This window comes from Hemicordylus capensis, chromosome 2 (genome assembly GCF_027244095.1).
Source record: "Hemicordylus capensis ecotype Gifberg chromosome 2, rHemCap1.1.pri, whole genome shotgun sequence".
Lineage (NCBI taxonomy): Eukaryota > Metazoa > Chordata > Lepidosauria > Squamata > Cordylidae > Hemicordylus > Hemicordylus capensis.
This window is the reverse complement of record NC_069658.1, coordinates 180,646,368-180,666,337: the sequence shown is the minus strand read 5'-3', so window position 1 is coordinate 180,666,337 and position 19,970 is coordinate 180,646,368. Positions and strand designations below refer to the sequence as shown.

Genomic DNA, 19,970 nt, shown 5'->3' with positions numbered 1-19,970 from the left:
CTCATACCTTACTTCCACGCAATCACTTCTGCCTAGGTTTTCTTCTTACCTTGCTTCCACAGAACCAAAAATTGGGAGCACACACTGCTCCCAAACCTGGGTAGAATACAGTCTGGGTAGAATATAGATTGTGTGGATGACTAGTTAAATCCTGTTTGTATGATAATCAATGTGAAGGGAGGATTGTTCTATCTGTGAGGAGGATGAGGGTTGGTGTAAGGTGAAGCAGGTAGTATAAAATTGAATGTGTGGAACCTAGATGCCGAGATCATAGAGCTCCTGTCTCATGGGGGTATTCTCCCAATGCACAGTGTATTCTGGGATACCCGGAGGCCAGGGCAAAATGTCCCAGCCTCCAGAGATCCGTGCTCCTCTGAGCAGCATGGATCATGTGGGCGCACGGCAGCCCACGCGAAGGGGCGGCACACCCCCAAGGTGACTTGGACCTTGCCCTCCCCCCTACCCCCATCCACCCACCCTTCCCCCCTACCCCCATCCACCCACCCTTCCCCCCATCTCCGTCCTGTGAAAACCCTTAATATACGAAGATGACGAATAATATAACATTTATTTTACCCTTAATATCGTCTCTGCTCTCTCCTCCCTCATGTTGTTGTAAACTGTCCTGGTACAGAAGATTTGACAAATAGACAAAAGCAATAAAATGTATTATCTGTTTGCTGCTTTCATTGGTCAGCTCTGTAATTAAGTGCCTTCAGCTGGCATTCTAAATGGAGCGCTGAGAATGATGTGTCACACCGTAACATTGGCTCAGTTTTGTTTTAGCTTACATGTTTCGTGGGGAAATATGTAACTTGTTTTGATATCTTTGAAGATCTTTTATGCATTAAAGAAGTCATTTGAAGTTTGTCTTTTCCTATAAGCAACAAAGAATTGGAGAATTGGTAGAGCATTTTCCATGGTGCATCCCCATCTTGGGTCTGTTGGTACATTAAGAGTCCTGTTCTGCTAACCAGGAAATGATTCAAGACACATAGTTTCAGAATGGTTCACTATGCTAGTGCATATGTTGCTGGATTCTTGTGGTTCAATCTTTTATTCTTGTGTTAATTATCCATTAAATTTTCCAAGAAGTGTTTTTTTTTTTTTAAAGGAACCTTGTCCCCCAAACCTTCCATATTTCTCCCCTTGTAATATAGGTCCTCCCCTGATCATTCATTGTTTTTAAATTATAAAGTTAGAAAATAATTTGATGTTTTATTTATGAAAAGGAAAAGCAACTGCAGGTTTAATCCAATTTTGCCATATCTTTGATTTGTATTGTTCACTTGGTGTCAATAAGGAACAATAATTGCTATAAAGATGTTGTGTCAGAGTCCCTTTTAAACAGGCATTTCACAGAAGTTCCAATAAAGACTTTGCTGACATGTTTTAAATCCAAATGCAATCTTTGTTTTACCTGCACCACAGTTGTGAAACCTGTATGCTGAATGCTACTAGGGAAAATTCTACCACACTCCCAAGGCTGGTTAATTAAAAGCAAAAACAAAAAGAAACCCTTGATTGTTAGATCTGCAGAGCACCTAGCATAAACATTTCTCAGTAGCAGCAGGAGGCTGTGGGGGTTTTTTTGTATGCCCATGGTGGCTGGTAAGGTGTGCTGTGGGAGAACAGAATGTCACGGAAGAAAGTGTGAGCTTTTAGGTCTGAGGTTGGAACCAGTAAAGGGTCCTAAAAATATTCATTGGTGGCTGCTAGCACATTTATGCTTTGATAATTGAGCAAGCTCTTGAAAAACTGTAGTACTAATGGTTCATAATGTGTTGCATCACTATGATGCAACAGCCACTCTTTAAAATGTCTGGTCAAAAAAGAAGTTAAAAAACGAAACAAAAAGAAGCCCAAGATACCAACCACTACTCAGTGGATGTTTAGATTGATGTGTAGTATTTATGCTCAGCACCCCATTGCTGGTGCCTCTAGTTCCCTCCCTGATTTCTGAGTTTATCTTCCACTGCGTCTCGACTGATCTGTACCTGTGTTATACATTTATAACCCTTATTGGTTTACTTCATACATCTGATGAAGCCGGATTAGCTACACTGGGAATCGGTTCTCTGTCCAGTACAGGTTAGGTTTTGGCTTTCTCCCTTTGGGAAATTAAAGTACCACACACACACTCAAACGTATAACATGTTAAAAATGAGAGTGGGGTGTGGTTGGGTAATAAAGGAGTACACCTGAACAGATTAAGACTTGGTTCCGTTCAGGTTCAGTTCCTTTTTGGCTCACTCAGTCCTCCTAAAAGTAATTTGGTCAGAATGCTTGTGAATAAAATTATCTTATCTATAAATCCTGATTCAGCTACAGTCATGACTAAGACATGAGCCACCTTGGTGGCTGGGATGTGCTCTTGTGTCAGCAAGACATGGGGACTCTTTCCTTCAGCGCAGTCCACGCTGGCTCTTCCTGACGTGGAGGCATCCCTTGCCAACCGGGCAAAGAGGCACCTTTTCAAAGGTTTCTCTTTAGATTGTGAGCCTTTGGGGACTGCACGACATGGGGACTCATTCCTTCAGCGCAATCCTGACGCTGATTCACACCTGAGGGGACACACATCACTTTGCTGGCTCTGCCCTCTGGCCACTGCTCTCTGCTCTTTCCAGTGTGGCGATGCTGTCACTTGCCTGCCAGGAGGCAGCGTGGAGCGGGTCGGTGGCTCTGCTGAGCCTTCTCCACTCTGCCTCTTCATCACTGACTGCTGCAGCAGAGGGTGGTGGAACACGCAGATGCAGCAGCAGGATTTTCCCTCCCTCCCTCCCTCCCTCTGAGTGTCAAAGCCAAGAACTGATGCCCCAAGCGGAAGGAAGCTCTGAGCAGCTGCCTGGCTTCCCCCTGGTGAACTCTCTTGTTTGGGCAACAGCAAGACTCTCCTTCCTATGCTTGGAGAGGTCACCCAGTGCAAGTGAAGGAGGGAGGATACTACTGATGTAATAGTACAGCAGTCAGTCACAGAGGCGCGGCCACTTGTCTTCTCCATGCTGCCTCTCACCAGATGCCCCATGCAAAGAGCCAGCAATGTTCAGCTGTCTCCTCCTCCTCAATTCTGCTGAGATCAGGAAGCATAATCCAGTCATCGGGGTCTTTGGTCTGGTTGCTTGCTTCAGTGTAGGCCCCCTCTGAAGACACAGCTCTTTCATTCTCATCAAAATACACCGATCTGCTTATGGTTATCTTGTTGGTGTCAGGATCCAGAATTCTGTAGCCTTTGGATTGCGCTGAGTAGCCTACAAAAATCTCTTTTGTGGCCCTAGCCCCTAACTTAGTCCTTTTTTCCTTAGGGATATATGAGTAAGCCGTGCTTCCAAAGACACGCAAATGTGTCATGGACGGCTTATGACCATGCCAAAGTTCATATGGTGGTGTTCCTATAGACTTTGTGTGCATTCTGTTTTGTATGTATGTAGCAGTCATGATGCCTTCTCCCCAGAATTTCTGTGGGAGGTGTGTGTCAGCAAGCATGCATCTTACCATGTCCAGGAGGCTTCTATTTTCTGACACTTCATTCTGTTATGTGTTGGAAGCTACCGTGGTTTGATGCACAATTCCATATTCTCTCAGGAACTGCTGTGTGGCGCTGGACATATATTCTCCTCCATTATCTGTGAGCAGGATCTTTGGCTTCCACCCAAATTTGTTGCTTGCCATGGCCACGTAGTCCTGGAGTTTCTCGAGCATCTGTGAGTTCTCCTTTAGTAGAAACACAACTGAATATTGTATGTAATCATCAGTGATTGTGAGAAAATATCTGAAAGTACCTATGGTTGCTGGTAGTGGTCCAGATATATCACTGTGGATCAGCTCCAGGGGTCTTCTGGTCTTCCTTTCACTCTGTTTTGGATATGGCTTGTTAACTGCTTTGGACTCAAGACAACAAACATAGTTAGTCACAATGTCACATGGTACAAAATCAATGCCATCAGCTAATCCCCTTTCCTTCATGTTCTGGATTGACTCATAGCTCCTGTGTCCCGGGCATCTATGCCACAGTTGCAAGAAGTTTTCATGCAGGCATGACTGAGCAAGGTTCACTTCATTAGGCTGTTATGCCTCAGGTTTGGACCAGACTGGTCTTTCTCTGTCTGTCTTTGAAACAGGTTGCTCCTGCATGCTGTACAAGCATTTGCATTTAGAGCCTACAAGGCAAACTTCTCCATTTTGGGTAACAACACATTGTCCATTTCTAATATACAGTTCACAGCCTTGTTTCTCTAGCTTGGATATTGAAAGCAAGGAGCTTGAGAAATCAGAGATATACAAAACATCTCTCACAAAAAACTCATTAATTGATCCATCCAATAACTTGCAATACAAAATTCCTTCGCCTTTCTTCTTTGCTTTACTTGTAGTATTATTGCCCAAATGAACAATTTCTTCAGGAATATCAATCAGTTCAGTATAGAAACTTAAATTATTTGAAATAAGGACCATCGAACCTGTGTCCAGAATAAATTTTTCATCGCCTTGCATCAGGGAAACATTGAAATTCTTATTTGAATCATCAGCACGCTTAAGGTCCTTATTTAAATTTCTCTCAGTAAAATCAACTCTTCTTGTCTGATTTTTGGGACAGTTCGCCATCTTGTGGCCAAATTGGTTACACAGAAAACATCTAAAGGCATTAGTCCCAGTTGGCCTCGTTCCAGGAGCAGTCTCCCTGGTGGCAGTCATGTGACCTCTCTCTCTCTGGACTGAGTTTCATTTGCAACGAAGCCAGACCTCTTTGTATGCAAATGTGGGGGGCCCATGCGGTTTCCTCTTGCAGCATTCCCTCCCCACCTTGGGTTTCCTTCTCTGGTATGGCCAATTGTTGCCTTAAGAGCAAAGTTATTTGCTAATTCGCCTTCATAGCGAGAATTCAAAATTTTCCTTCTGTTTGCTTCAGAAGATATCGTTTCCACTGCTCTCTCAAAGGTTAGAATGGTGTGGACTTCTAATTGGCCGATTATATTGCTATAGCTGGGGGGCATGCTTAGGAACAGAGCTTCCAGCTTCTGACTCTCTGTAAATTCCTCCCTTGCAGCTTTAAATTCAAAGAAAAAGCCCCATAGTAGTCCAACATGTGTGGCAAAACAGTCCCCATCTTTATACTGGAGATTCTGCATTTTCTTTCTCAAGTTAAAGGTGTATGCCCACCTCTTTTTCATATGCAAGAAATGCAAGAAATGCATTTCCTTTGAGATCTCAAGATCACATATAGTAGAAAGATAATTTTTACTCACAGAAGCAGCTATCAAAGCTTGAGATTTCACATCCTTGAGCAGCCATTTTTCTTTAGCAGTTTTCTCAGCAGCTGTGGTTCCATCTACGGAGTCTTCCTCAGTTACTTTCTGGAGTCCTTCTGCTCTCAATGCAATCCTTAGTCAGGTTTTCCATTTCCATTTAAAGTGTCTAGGCTAGATCTCACTGGATCTCCTGGAACAAACCTAAGTCTCTAGTTGCAGCTCAAAATACTGGGCAGTAGCAGCTCAAAATACTGGGCTCCCATAACCTGTTGGGAATTCTCTGTAGTAAGAGAATCCCTTTTTCATTATAGCAGAGTGCGCAGAGGCACAACACAGCGGAATTTAGTTAGGCATGTGTGTATGCTGAAAGTAAAGTAACTTGGAGCCAGTTCATAGTTTCAAATCAATATATATGGCATTTATTAGAGAACTCCATTCTAGATAGGAAAGTGAGGAGTTGGGATCTCTAGTCTATCTATCTAGCTGGATGTAGATGGATTCTGCATCTCTGCACACATGGTGCAGGAGAGAGGAGCTTGCATGTTGCAAGGTAGAAGGAACAGGAAGAGAAGGGAGGGAGGGAGGAAGTGGCTGGAAGGAAGGAAGTTAGTCCCTGAGAGTAGCAATCTAAGGGGCTTAAGCGTTACCCTGTTCATTTTCCATCCCAGGCTGTTTGCTCCTTGTGTCTGCCACTCTCTGGAGGCCCCTGACACTCACCACCAGCCAGCCTCTTATCCCCAGCCGGCTCCTTATATGCCTCCTCACAGGCTATGCATTGACCACCAATTATGGGGCCAGCACCCCTCTTTATTCCCTGTAATTGTCTAGCCTTTACAGCTGCTACTGCCAATGTCTCCCCCCTTCCTCCTCCTCCTCCTGCTGCTCAGACCCCCTCCCTTTGGGAGGCGTGCTGCTGATGTTATCCTCCGTGCTTCCCCTTCTGCTCTTTCAGGTCTCTGCCCCTCCTCTGCTGGAGCCAGGTCCCTAGCTGTTGGCTGTCTTTCCTCCACTTCATCCCCCGCTACCACCTGTCCCTAATTGTGTTGATGAAATCCACCCCAATTCAAGATGGCAGACACGTGAACATTTGAGGCAGAAGTGCGATAACTTGTGAAGATGATAATTATCGGTTAAGATTAACATGAAAGGAAAGTAGGCAGATTAGTTCTTACCAGAACTTCTAGTTTCTTCTCTAAATAGCCTTTGGGAAAGGCACTAACCTGGATTGGGACTATGGCATGGGGGGAGGGGTGCTTTACCAGTGCCTTAGTTCTAATACACATCAGTGGCATGCTTGTTGCTCTGGGCCATGGTGGGGACAAAAGGTTACAGTAGTTCAACTACTCATGAAGCAAGGGAGGGCAGGAAGCAAAGCAGCACCTGTTAAAGTGGTGACTCTTATATTTAGCAGAGCGAGAGCAACTGCCCCTACTCTTCATCCTAGCATAATGGCTCTCCCAGTGGTGGTATCTCCCTTCTTTCTTTTTAGATGGCGTTTCTCTTTGGGCCAGGGAACCATTTTCTCATTCTAGTCCTCATCCCTTTTACTATGCAAAATTGCCTTGAGAACATTAGCTGGGTGACTCTGGGCCAGTCACTTCTCTCTCAGCCTAACCTACTTCACAGGGTTGTTGTGAGGAGAAACTTAAGTATGTAGTACACCGCTCTGGGCTCTTTGGAAGAGTGGGATATAAAACGTAAAATAAAATAAGATAAAATAAAATAAAATAAAATAATAATAATAATAATAATAATGCAATAAGAGCAAAAGTCAAAAAATCCACAACAAACAGCAAGTGCCGCCTTTGTAAAGAAGCAGACAAAACCATGGACCACCTAATCAGCTGTTGTAAAAAGATCGCACAGACTGACTACAAACAAAGGCATGACAAGGTAGCAGGGATGATACACTGGAACATTTGCAAAAAATACAAGCTACCTGTAGCCAAAAATTGGTGGGACCATAAAATTGAAAAAGTTGAAGAAAATGAAGATGTAAAAATATTATGGGACTTCCGACTACAAACAGACAAACATCTGCCACACAATACACCAGATATCACTGTAGTCGAGAAGAAAGAAAAACAAGTTAAATGAATCAACATAGCAATACCAGGGGATAGCAGAATAGAAGAAAAAGAAATAGAAAAAATCACCAAATACAAAGATCTACAAATTGAAATTGAAAGGCTGTGGCAGAAAAAGACCCAAATAATCCCAGTGGTAATTGGCGCCCTGGGTGCAGTTCCAAAAGACCTTGAAGAGCACCTCAACAGCATAGGGGCCACAGAAATCACCAGCAGCCAGTTACAAAAAGCAACTTTACTGGGAACAGCCTATATTCTGCGACGATATCTATAACAATAGCAACAACATTGACAATAAAATTCTGGCATCCCAGGTCCTTGGGAAGGACTCGATGTCTGGATAAAACAAACCAGTCAGTGACACCTGTCTGACTGTGTAAATAAATAAATAAATAATAGTATCCCAATAGATACCCGACTCTGACCTTTGCTCCTTTAACTCCAGCTCCCTCAGATGACTGAATGGGCCTTGCTTCTTTAGAGGTCTGCACTCATTCTGGCTTGCTGCCTCTTGTGCCTGGAACTCTCTCCCTGGACACTTGCATGGCAATGTCTTTTTTCCCTTCAGACATCACCTCAAGATGTACTTCTTCTGTCAAGCTATTGGCTTAACTCTTTAGTCCTCCTTCAGTGGAATGAAGCCAAAACCTGGGTCTGCATTTGTTCATAATCAGCTTGTTACCCTTGAATCTTTCCTTCCTCTTCATGTGATCTCCCCTTTTGATATTTATGATTTCTTGAGGCAGGAACCTGCTTTATGGTACTCTATAAAGTGTTAGGTATATACACTGATTACATAGGAAGCTGGTCCATCTGGCACAGAAGTATGTACCCAGACTGGCAGCGGCTTCTCCAAGGTTGCAGGCAGGAATCTCTCTCAGCCCTATCTTGGCAATGCCAAGGAGGGAACTTGGAACCTTCTGCATGCAAGCAGGCAGGGGCTCTTCCCAGAGTGGCCCTAGACTCTACAACCTTTTGAAATATGTGCTTGGGTAATGTCATACTTTGGCCTTTGTACTGGTGGTAGAAAACCTCAGGTAAAGATTTTCTACCACTGTTTTTTTTTAAAGTTTCAAAATTCCAGAGAGCCATTAAAAGTTACATGAGGTTTATTTGAAGAAAATTTGAACGACATTATCAGGATATTACACATAGTTAATTTTTCTAGCTGCTGCTAGACTAGCAGAGTACATTCACATTAGAGCAAGGTTTTCCAGTAGAGAATTTATTCACTCTCTCTGTACACTCACAAAATATACAGCAGCTTTGGGCACAGAAAAAGCAAGGGAGGCTGTGGCTGAAGCTTGCCCATGCTTCTGTTGAAAAAGGAGTTCTTGCCTCAGATCTTCAGTGCAGTTCCAGATGCAAAAGGCACAGTGCTGTGAAGTTCTCCAGTTTAGCTTTTTAGCCCCCCCCCCGCTCCAAAAACAAAACAAAACAAAACAAAACATAAAGAGCTTGGCAGCTAGAACATTGCTATTGCCAGCTGTCTCTGGCATTGTTCCACCCTCCAGAGACACAGCTGGTAGTGTAGGCTCAGGGCACAATTCTGTACCAGGACACACACACACGGGGGCTGGGGAGGCAAGACCAATTTGAAGGCCAAGGTCCCAAGTTCATCAGGAGTGGTACATGCAGTCCTCCAAAGAATAGAAGTATATAAGATCATGAATTTTGTAAAGATAAGTGGTCCCACTGACTTAATATGCAAGTCTTGAAAAAACCATAATCCAAGGGATAATTGCATCATCTTTCCTCTACAGCCATTTGGGTTTAAAAATACATAGGGTCAGAATTCAAAGAGCCACTTGGACTCATGGGAGGGGTTTGTGCTGGTACAATGTAACTTTTGACTTACTTTGACCCCTGCTAACTGGGCAAAGAGGCACCTTTTACCGTGGTGATTCTCTTTATTTAGCAGGGGGAGAGTAACTGGCCCTATTCACCCCCAGCACAGTACTTTCAGTGACTGTTGCTGGTGTGTGTCTTATGTTTCTTTTTAGAATGTGAGCCCTTTGGGGACAGGGAGCCATCTTATTTGTTTGTTATTTCTCTTTGTAAACTGCCCTGAGCCATTATTGGAAGGGCGGTATAGAAACTGAATTATTATTATTATTATTATTACTTACCAGCTAACCCTCACAAGGCATTTGAGACTGCTTTTTAAAACTTCCCTCCGCTTCAGAAAGCATGTGCCGTGGGGATGAAGAGAAACAAGCCTAAAGCTGCAATCCTGTACACATTTACTTGGGAGCAAGTCCTGTAAAACTCACTGAGACTTCTGAGAAAGTATCCATAGAATTGGGCTGTGAGACTCCCATGGGCTCACAGAATGGATTTCACAATCTCTGGATCCTAGCCTAGGTCTGTCAAAAGCGGGTGAGGACAGTACAAATGCAGTGGCTCTGACTGTTCTTGTAGGAGATCACAAAAGCCATGTGTGGCTGGCTTTACTTGTTCCTCAAAAACATAGCCAGTACTCTAGTTGCGGTCTCTGAACTATCCCAATACTTGGCCCCCAAGTTAGAAGACCTGGAAAGCAAACTCACACAATACTACACACTGTCCAGTCCTATTGGGTGCAAGGCAGATGACAAGACAAGCAGATCAAGAAACCAGCCAAGTTTGGAGTTTGTATCTGGGATGGCTTTAGGGTTGCTAATGCCCCCCTTCAAAAACCATGCTGATCTGTACTTCTTCTCACCTATTTGACAGAGACTTAAGCCCTGTCCAGGTGTTATCAAAGTGGAAACGCCGTACATGATTACTGCTCCTGAGAGCATGCCAGCAAGCTCTGCCCCTACTGTGACATGTACTAACCCCCCGCCCTCTCTACTCTCCACAATTACAGTGTATTTACAGACAGATTCTCCTTGTCATTTGAATGCTGTGGGTGCCCCAGTAGTCTAATAATGGGAAGAAACTCTCCATGAGCACATTTGCCTCTTCAGACAAATGCTGCAATTGTGGTGGGAGCCAAGTTGTAAGTGCATCAATATGGGGGCAGGGCTTAAAGGCATGCTCTTGTGGATGCTGTATTCCAGTACACAGTGTCCACAAGTAGGGTGCCTGAACAGGGCTTTATTGCTGACCAAACCCCCAGCCAACTCTATACCTGTCAAAAAGGTTAGCAATTAAGAGAATAATATTCAGCACAAAGCATCTTAAGACACATGCACACACCATTTTTGGACATCTGGTATTCAGAGCCACACATCAGTATGGACACCAGCCCAGAGAGTCCTGGACTGCTTGAGTTAGCATGGGCAATAGCCTCAGGTCTCTTCATGCATTCCCTTCCTTCAGCTGGTAACTCTCACCTCCAGCAACTGGCCAGCTGGTTGCTTCTAGTCCTTGGAGAACTTGAATGACGGGAGATTGCTCAGGGATAAGCAGTTGCATCAAGTTCATTCATAGCTCCAGGAACATAATTGAGTTTTACAGCAGAGTAATGTGAAGGTTTAAAAATAATCATCATCGCCATCCTTTTGAATTTTGCCCATCCTCTTCAAATGGATATTCAAAGAGAAACATTGTGGCAACACTCAATTGCTGAAGCACTGTTTAGTGATATAGAGCCACACAAGAAACAAGTTTGTTAACAGCTGCCACCCTCTCTCTCTCTCAAAAGAGAAACAGCCTGGCTCATCAATGTTCTGCAGAGTCTGGTTGGCCAAAAACAGCTAGCACCAGTCCTAGCACCTGCGGGCAGTGGGGGAGAGAAGAAGAGGAAGAAAGAGACACAACCCAAGAATGTACATTAGGCAAGGGAGAAATTAGTCCTGAAGGTAACTGGCATACTGACTTCATCATGGCGCTCTGCAGCGCATGGACATGCAACCTCTCTCCAGCAGTCTCTCAACAGCATTGATGAAAATGGAGCAAACTGCTCAAAGCAGGTCTGATGAGAACGGAGAAGGGCTCCTGAAGACTGGGAACAAAAGCAATTGCTCCTATGGCTTAGGAAGCAAGGAGGCTTTTTTTAAAAAAAGCTAAGACACATTAAAGTCTCTCTGAGGTGTAAGCGGCAGCTGGGTTTCCCCAGCAGTATCACTGTTTATTTGCTACTTAAGCTTGGTTATTGGGCAGTAGCAACCAAGTGAGTGGCTAAAAGGCATTTATCATCTTCAATTTCAATATGATTTAAGGCCTGTAATTTCCCTTCTGCCTCCCCACTTATACTCATCACCCCTTCACATTCAGTTTCTGGTTGGCCAAAGATGGGGATGAAGGGGTAGAAAGGTTTTGTTGGTGGTGGTTCCAAGCTAACAATGGTTTGGAAGATGGTTCTTGGTGCAACAGGTGGTCTGCAAAACTGCCCAGAAAGCATGGTGGGCTGATAGGAAATTCACAGACAAGCAGCAAGGCAGCTAATGCATGGGATGAGTTCTTGGCAGCTGTAATATGCTTCTGGAGCAAATGGAGAAGCTTTCTTCCTTAATTGCTGAGACAGCAAGGATAGCCCAGACGACTCTTTGAGAGCAAACTCGAGACCTCTATATGAACATACAATTTATGATCAGATACTTGGGCAAAGTCAACAACTAGGGATTTCCCCCTTCACCTCTCTAATATCCGATCAGCCGAGGGTGCATCTGACTCCACATTGGACTTTCAGAGGGTGAGAGAGAGTCCCTTCCAAAGAGTAAATGAAAAGATCAGTATGCAGAAAGTGGTGATGGTAGTAGTAGAGGAATCTAAAATGTAAAGCTCCAGCAATTCTGAAATATTCAGAAACCTAGCAAAATGGAATGAGAGAACAGCTCACACATCTTTAGAAATCCAAAGCATTTGCTTTGAAAAAAGCACATTTTCTTGGAAAGGTGTTGTAAGAAACATGTAAAGGCCAGGTGGTCTTCCCTTTATTTCATAAGTAGATACAGTTCTAAAACAGTCCGCACACTACACATCCAGTCCAAGATGGAGATTTCCTATAGTGAGCCAATGTGTTGTGTTAAAATACCTTGGCCTCCAATCCAAGCGGCATACTCCATCTGCATCGGACTGACCAATAGGGCCAATGGTCCATTAAAATACAATGGAAAAAACAGTCTGTCCATTCCTGCACCTGACATGTGCTCTCCCATACTCAGATCAAATCTCCTCCAGTTTGCTTAGGCAAAGCTTGTGTGTACAGAAGTAGACATTGCTTCAGAAACAGTCTTTGCCTTTGTTCAGGACAAATAAACTGGGTGGGCTCTTTCCCACCGCAGTTCTGTCACACTTGGTGAAAGGGCAGAACCCTGACAAGGTAGGAACATTCTGCATTGGCTCTGGGCATTAGAATGGCGGAAGACCGAGTCCCAAGGCGTGCCAATACACTGAAGCAGTTTCCATGGCACTGCAGCTTTCCAGACACAGAGAAAGCATCAAGACACAAAGTGCAGATGAGAGCATGGTCTTTGGGTGAGAATCTCCACATCCTGATCAACATACGCTGAAAACTGAGGGAGCCTGGGCCCTGTACTTTTCATGGAAGGCTCTGAGAATGGGCACAAGGTTCGTGAAGGCTGGGCGGAAGGAAGCTTCTGATTCCCAACAGTTTTTCATCAGGCGGTAAATCTGTGGAAGGAGGTACAAATTTAGGAGGACGAGAGTTATACACTTAAGTAAAATTAAATTAAAAGGAGAATAGTGGCTCATTGAGCCACGGGTGAATATTCCCAGGAGCTTTTGCCCTGAGAGCCATCACCAGCAGGATAAACAGAAGCTGCTGCAATCCTCTTATACCTCTGGGGTTCTACAACATGACACAGAGAACTTTGCTAGTGAGTATCCTTCAGAGTTGCATGCTGTATTTGTAAAAAGAAGCAAAGATAATGTATATTTAATATACGGGTTTATTGGAGGCTGCATCAACCATCCTGCCCATCTCCTCTACTGCTGGTTAGGAGACACCCTTCTGGACGACCATGGCCTTCCTCCCACAACTCTCATGCTCCAGGAATAAGTTCCAACAAAGGGCATATTAAATGTAATGGCCATCCCTCATTAAACACTAGTTCCAATCACTACAGCTGGGATAGTTTTAGTTCCATTTAACTAGCAAGTGATAAGGCGGAATTTTAGCTTCCTATTCATATGCCTTTTGGGGGGAAAGTGAGAAAGTTTATAATCATACATTTAATCTGCATGCTCTTCTTCCCATTCTTTTTCAAGCTTTGTTTTTAGCGACCAAAACAATTTGTGACTTTCCAACACACATTGTGTGTCGAAATTGTTTGCTAATTGTATGGGGACCGTCTGGAGCTGTCCTTTACAGAAAGTCCAATTTCTCAGCTATTTTCCAGACACTCTCTGGTTTCTAAATCTTTAGCAGAAACCATAAAGGCTAAAAATGTCCTGTTTTAATTTAACTTATTTCTAGGCTTCTGCATGAGAAATTCCAGCCCCGCTCTCCACAAGGTGACTGCATCATGAATGCAGCCCCATTGCGACATCCCCGGCCTACAGTTCTACACGAAACAGCAATCTGTGAAAGCCACAAGGGAGAGCATGACTCACCTCGTAAGGACAGTCCTTTGGGATGGGCAGCCTCTTCCCTCTATCCAGCAGCTCTATAAGCCTCAGCACTGTCATTTGACCCTGAGTTGCTCCAATCATCTCAATGAATTTCTAAGGCAATAGGAAGAAACCTATTAGTGTTTGACAAAAAGGGAGAGAAATGGCTCTCTCTGCAAGTCCTTTGCTCTTCAAAATACTCCAGTATATACAGAACAAATATGTCTTCCTTCAGAAAGCAGATTTCCCAGACGGTTAAATGCAGATGGGTGACCAGCTTCTCACACCCCCAACGGCACACCAGAGCATGCAATCAGGAGTACAGGAAGAATGAGGCAGGTATTTTACAAACATTTTTGCCCATCATGAGAACCACACAGCAAACACAGGTCCCATGCCAGTCACAGCTAGCAATGTGGACCAGCATATGCCTAATACACTCTGGACAACTGAGTTGTCCAGCACAGCCAGTCCTCAAAAACGTAGGCATTGATCCATACCAAAAAAACCCTTAACACTGCCCAGCACTGCTAAGCAAATCATTTTACCTCACTTGCATCCCCACTAACAAGACTCACCGTTGGAGGGCTCTGACTAGAATCACAGCGAGTTAAGAGTTCATATAAAGTAACTCCAAAGGACCAGACATCGGAGGTGTAGTAGAATTTGCACTCCTTCAGGCACTCAACAGCATACCTGCAACACACCAGAGAATGGGAAAGTAGAGTTGGTGCGTATTCCTTCTCTCTCCATTCATTCATTCGTTCATTCATTGATTCATTCATTCTCTCTCTCTCTCTCTCTCTCTCTCTCTCACACACACACACACAAGTCCATCCAGTCCAGTATGAATTCTAACAAGGGGCAGTCAGACATCTTGGAGAAGCAGGGCATGAAAGCAATGGCCTTCCCCCATTTATCTCCAGTAGGGTATACGTCCTCTGAACATGGGGGTTCCATTTAGATACAGCTAATAAGAACTGACTTGCTAGATCAGACCAAGAATTCTTGCTATCTCCAGCTTTCAGACTACAACAGCACTCAGCCAGCCAGATGTCCCTGGGAAGCTCAAATAAGTAGAGCATGAAGACAACCATTCTTTCCCATTTCCTAACCATCATGACTAATAAGAAAAACCACACAGGATCAGACCAAGGGCAGCATTCAGTCTCCTGCAGCAGTGATTTAGATGCCTTTGGAAGCTCACAAGCTGAACATGTACATCCAACATTCTTTCAAACACAACCAAGACGACAGACCTTCTCTTTTTGAGACTCCTTTTTGATGTGCTCTTACAAACCTACACTAAGGAAAGCAACTGCTGCCATTTGCTCTAATCACTAGACAGGGGCGTAGCACGGTTGGAGGGGGCCCAAAGGCAAGATTTTTAAATGGGCCCCTCGCTGATATACACACACACACACTTCACAATATATCGTGCACTCACACTCACATCCCCATTATGAATACGGTGAATATCTAGTTTACATTGAATCTAGTTTTTTTACTCTCTGCTCCTGCCGATCTCCAACATAATTCATAGGGGGTGCAACATGTGTGGGTGGGGAGTCATGTGATGTGCCTCTGGGGGGGCTCTCGAGGCAGTGGGGCCCCAAGACAACTCCCTCCCCTTGCCTAATGGTAGTTACGCCCCTGTCGCTAGAGGAAGATATTTGTTAGCCATTTCCCCAGAAGTTAAATATGACAAAATGTAACTGGCAGACAGATAAGAGTAGAAGACAAGGTTTGCAAGAGATCTTATCTTGAGCTTTCATAGGGGTATTTATTGGTGTATATGTAGAATGTCATCTCTCCCTGTCTCAGCACTGGACTTCCCCAATGGCACAATGTATTGGGAGCAGTGTTCCGTGTAAGGCTCACATGCTTTTGGATGTCTGCTCAGTTAGTTTTTGATCCAACTCCAGTTGACTCAGGAAGGCCCCACTCTGAATGCACATGGGCACATACTGCCCTGATACTGCCGACCAGAACAAAACTCATTCCGCACACAAATGAAAAAATTAAGAGAAAACACTGATTAGGAGTGAGTATTTCCTATGATGTGGAGTATTTGAGGTCTGAGTGGAGGCTCTGAGATCTGACTGGAGGCTCAACAGTGACTATGGGTGAGTTACACTGCAATCTTACATCTCAGCCATCTGAATACCACGGAGTTTTGCAGTTGCTCACTTACCAGAAGACAGGACTATCTCCATCTTCACAGACACGGTAGTATTCATGTCCTTCAGGGATGGCTTTGGCAAGACCAAAGTCTCCAATCTTCACCACATTCTCATTCTCCAGGAGCACATTCCTGGCTGCCAGATCCCTATGGATGTAGCGCAGGGAGTGGAGATAGGCCATTCCCTGCAACATACATACACATTGCATTACACCCTCAACTCTGCAGCCAAGGAGGCCAGATCACCCAACAGCTAAGGGCTCTATGCAGAATCCCAGCCAAGAGTCCAGAATAGCAGTGTCAACACTGCTCCCATTAGAACACTTTCTTCTCCCACAGCCAAGGAACAGCCACAAAAATCAGTCTCCCAGCCTCCAGCCTTGTTTCAACTAATCTAGTTCGTTTCTCCCAGATCATGAAAGAGAATCCCAGGAGTGGTATATCCTCCGAGTCAGCAGCCACATGAATTCTACACCCACAGCTGGCAAATTTTTACCTCACAAATTTGCTGGGCAAAGAGGAGGATGTGGGCCAAGCAGACATTGTGCTTGGGTAGATAATCCCTCAGGCTCCCCAAAGGCACGTACTCCATAATAAGCTGCACAATCTTTTCACCTGGAATAAAAAGGGAACAGACCATTATTTTCCTGTCTTCAAAAAGGAAGTACTGTTACTTGTCTGGATCTCGTTTACCTTCAGAGGCCGCAGAATGAACTAGATTACCAAGGGGAATGGAGAGTCATGAAGGATGGCTAATCCAACACCACAGAGTATACTTATGACTGAACTTGGATCTGAACCAATGATTCACAAGGTTAAAATTCATTCTAGAGAGCCAGCATAGCGTACTGGTTAGAGTGTTGGACTAAGACTGGGAAGACCCGAGTTCAAATCCCCATTCAACCTTGAAACTCACTTGGTGACTCTGGGCCTGTCATGTATTTCTTAGCCTAACCTACCTCACAGGGTTGTTGTGGGGATAAAAATAAGCTTCCTCGGAGGAAGAGCGGGATATAAACGTAAGAAATATAATAAAATAAATACATCCCAAAGCATCCAGTCTCATTCTAGCACTCTGCCCTGGTGGATTTCCACAAGAGTTCTTCTAGTTACTACCCTGAATCCACAGCCTGCTGTGGAGGGTTGCCACTTCCTTTCCCAGATGGACAGAAACAAATAACTTCCTCTTCCTCCAAGACACCTCCAAGTCATTTCCCGCAGTTCTTAGGAACATGACCACTTGCCATTTTCCTGGTCCTGAACATAAGAGGAAAAACATTGGAGGAAGCAATGTGCTGCTTGCTGTGCGTTCTAAGGTGAACCAGACTGTATGGGTTCTGGAGGAAACTGTGGGAAGAGAATGTAAAGGAAGAACATGCAATCCTATGGCATGCACCACTTTTCCTCAAGGCATTCTACGGCTAAATTAGCCACTACCTAGTTCCCGAAGTGCCATTTCAGCAGATCTCATACCTTGCTCACTGCAGCAGCCCTTGTATTTGACAATGTTCTCATGGTAGAGTGTCTTCAGGATCTCAATTTCCTTCTTCCAGCTGGTCAGAAGCTGCTGACTGCAGCCAGATTTCAATGATTTCACTGCTACCATTTCGCCAGTACCATCATTGGTGGGATCATAGCAGTACAAACTCACTTTGCCAAAGTGACCCTAGTAGAATGAGTGATTAAAAGACAAGTCAGGGATTTGTATTTTGAAAGTCAAAGCATTCCGCTGCATTTGCTTAGGAGCAACTGGTTAGGAGTGTGCAACTTTTTCAGAGGGAGATGAGACCTCAAGAACATTCTCTGGTGGAACATCCCTAACACAAACCAGTACAAATCGGAGGAAAAAGTTCACCTTTGCCCAGTATCCCCACCAGGTCTGCTAACATGCTTGCTGAAGTCAAACACTGGATTTCACAATCAAGTCTCAACTGCACAATACTTCCCAGGGATCCCACTTCACAGCTTTGGCAGTCAATTTTTAGGCAGAGTCAGCTTCACACATTGATTTACTAATTGAATGATCAAGCCAGATGAGCCCAGTATATCAAGCAATTGGTAACAAAAACTGAAAGTGGAAAGAATCTCTAAAAAGACGAGTGCAGCCAGATCGTCTATGACACGTAAAAACAGAAAAGATGAATGCCACTTCAAGCTCAGTCATATGCTGAACCATGACTAAAGGAAGTTTAACTAAGATTTACTGTGTTATCCGAATTGACAAGTCATGATTTGTGATCAGCTGACAAGTCAGAATCAGGAACCATGTTTTGGTATTATGTCTGAATTGCTGAACTAGAGTTAAAGTTGTTACTCTGTCTCCAGAGGTGACTGTCTGTAGAGACCCAATCATTACAAAAGCTAAACCATGGTTTGGTTCCTGAAGTATAGTTAGAGCAAACCATATCCTGGTGTGTGTTTGAACTGAGCTTCAGTGTCATACACCATCTTTTCACTCTCAGGTCCAATTCAGATGTTATATGGAACCATGTTTTCATCAGATTCTACACACCATCCCCTAGCCCTCAACATGAACAAAAGAAGAGGAATGATTCTGCTTTGCTGTGAAGTCTGAACATAGCAGACCCTGACTTCTTATAAACTGACTTTGCAAATAAGTCAGGATCTGAAGCTGGAATTGGATCAAGACTGTAACCAGTTCAGATCCACCACAGCTGGATGTCACACCAATTCCTGGCTTGTTGCATGTTGGGATCAGAAGTAGAATCATTTCCCCCCTTGCATGCAAAGGTGAAAAGGAAACATGTACACTCAAGATTAGGGGACATTAGTAGAACCAGCATGAAGCCATGACCCATATGACATCTGTATTGGTTTTCCCTCAAAGAGGTGAAATAGATGAAAAGCCTGACTTGATGCATATTTTGTTGACTTGCAGGTCTGGGATCAAATACTTGAATATCCCCCATGCCCCTAACAAGGGTATACTTTCCACATATACAAAGAACATATCAGCAGGGGAAGGTTCTGTTAGGGGGGAAACTGACATAGTAGCTTTGTAAGTCTGGAGAATTTGCACATCTGATTCTCCCACTTGCAGCCTGAAATGGCATGTCTCATGAAACAATAATTAAGGGCTTCTGCTTGTCTGTTCCAGCTCTTACTTGGTAAGAAAGGCAGAAAGAAAATCAAAGATGCTTAACTTCTAACAAGGGCAATTTACCTCTCCAAGGTCTCTGATCTTCTTCAGGTAGCGCTTCTGAAAAACAGTGGGGTCTGATATAGGACATTCAGGGTTCACAGTAGTGATGTCAAGGAGATCTGGAATATAAGAGAAAGGATAAAATGATTAGTATATTGGTTTAAAGGAAGTGGATTAAGAAAGCAACATATGGAATAATTCTCAAGAGACCCACAAATAGGCTGGGGGAAGGCAAAGAACAGAATTGTCCAGGACATCACATAAATTATGATCCTTCTTGGATCTGAATACTGTACTGGAGCTAGTATGGCACAGAATACAGAACTTCAGGCTATGAATGAAGATAACTGGATGCTAAACCTGTGCTCAGTAATGAAACTTATGAGGTAGCACCGAGTCAGTCATTATCGTTCAGCCTAGTCTACCTCCACAGGATTAATGTTAATGTAGTTACAGGTAGGGTATAGGATCGTTACTGTGTAGGAAAAGAACACACCTATGCCTCCCTGGGCTGGCCACAACTTCTGCACTGCCAATCACATTTGCCTAACAACCTGCTCCCCACCCCTCCACCCTGTACAGTCCTAAATGTGTGTCTGGAGAGGAAAGCGTGTATCTGGAACCCCATGGGGGTGAAGCATGGCTGAGAGCCTTGGAGCAAAGAAGTGAGAGACAGGGGAAATGTTAATCCACCCCCACACACAGCTTCTTTGCTCCAAATTATGGCCCCAGCAGTTTTTACTGATGTGTCAGGGTGGGGTGGGGGTCGGGGGAGAAGAGCTGCTGGGATT

At 44.1% G+C, this 19,970-nt stretch overlaps 1 protein-coding gene across 5 annotated transcripts in view; it reads right to left on the bottom strand.

Annotated features, from left to right (window-relative positions):
- Positions 1-8,424: 8,424 nt before the first annotated feature.
- The window catches only part of TYK2 (tyrosine kinase 2), a 74,652-nt gene continuing 63,106 nt past the window's right edge, over positions 8,425-19,970 (bottom strand). For all 5 annotated transcript variants that reach the window (XM_053289956.1, XM_053289954.1, XM_053289952.1 and 2 more), the window contains exons 18-24: positions 19,201-19,298; positions 17,490-17,682; positions 16,513-16,631; positions 16,029-16,201; positions 14,413-14,530; positions 13,838-13,948; positions 8,425-12,895 (exon numbers count right to left, since the gene is read on the bottom strand). In XM_053289956.1, the coding sequence (XP_053145931.1) occupies positions 12,761-12,895; positions 13,838-13,948; positions 14,413-14,530; positions 16,029-16,201; positions 16,513-16,631; positions 17,490-17,682; positions 19,201-19,298 (947 nt within the window). In that variant the 3' untranslated portion in view covers positions 8,425-12,760. The remainder of the gene's footprint in view (positions 12,896-13,837; positions 13,949-14,412; positions 14,531-16,028; positions 16,202-16,512; positions 16,632-17,489; positions 17,683-19,200; positions 19,299-19,970) is intronic.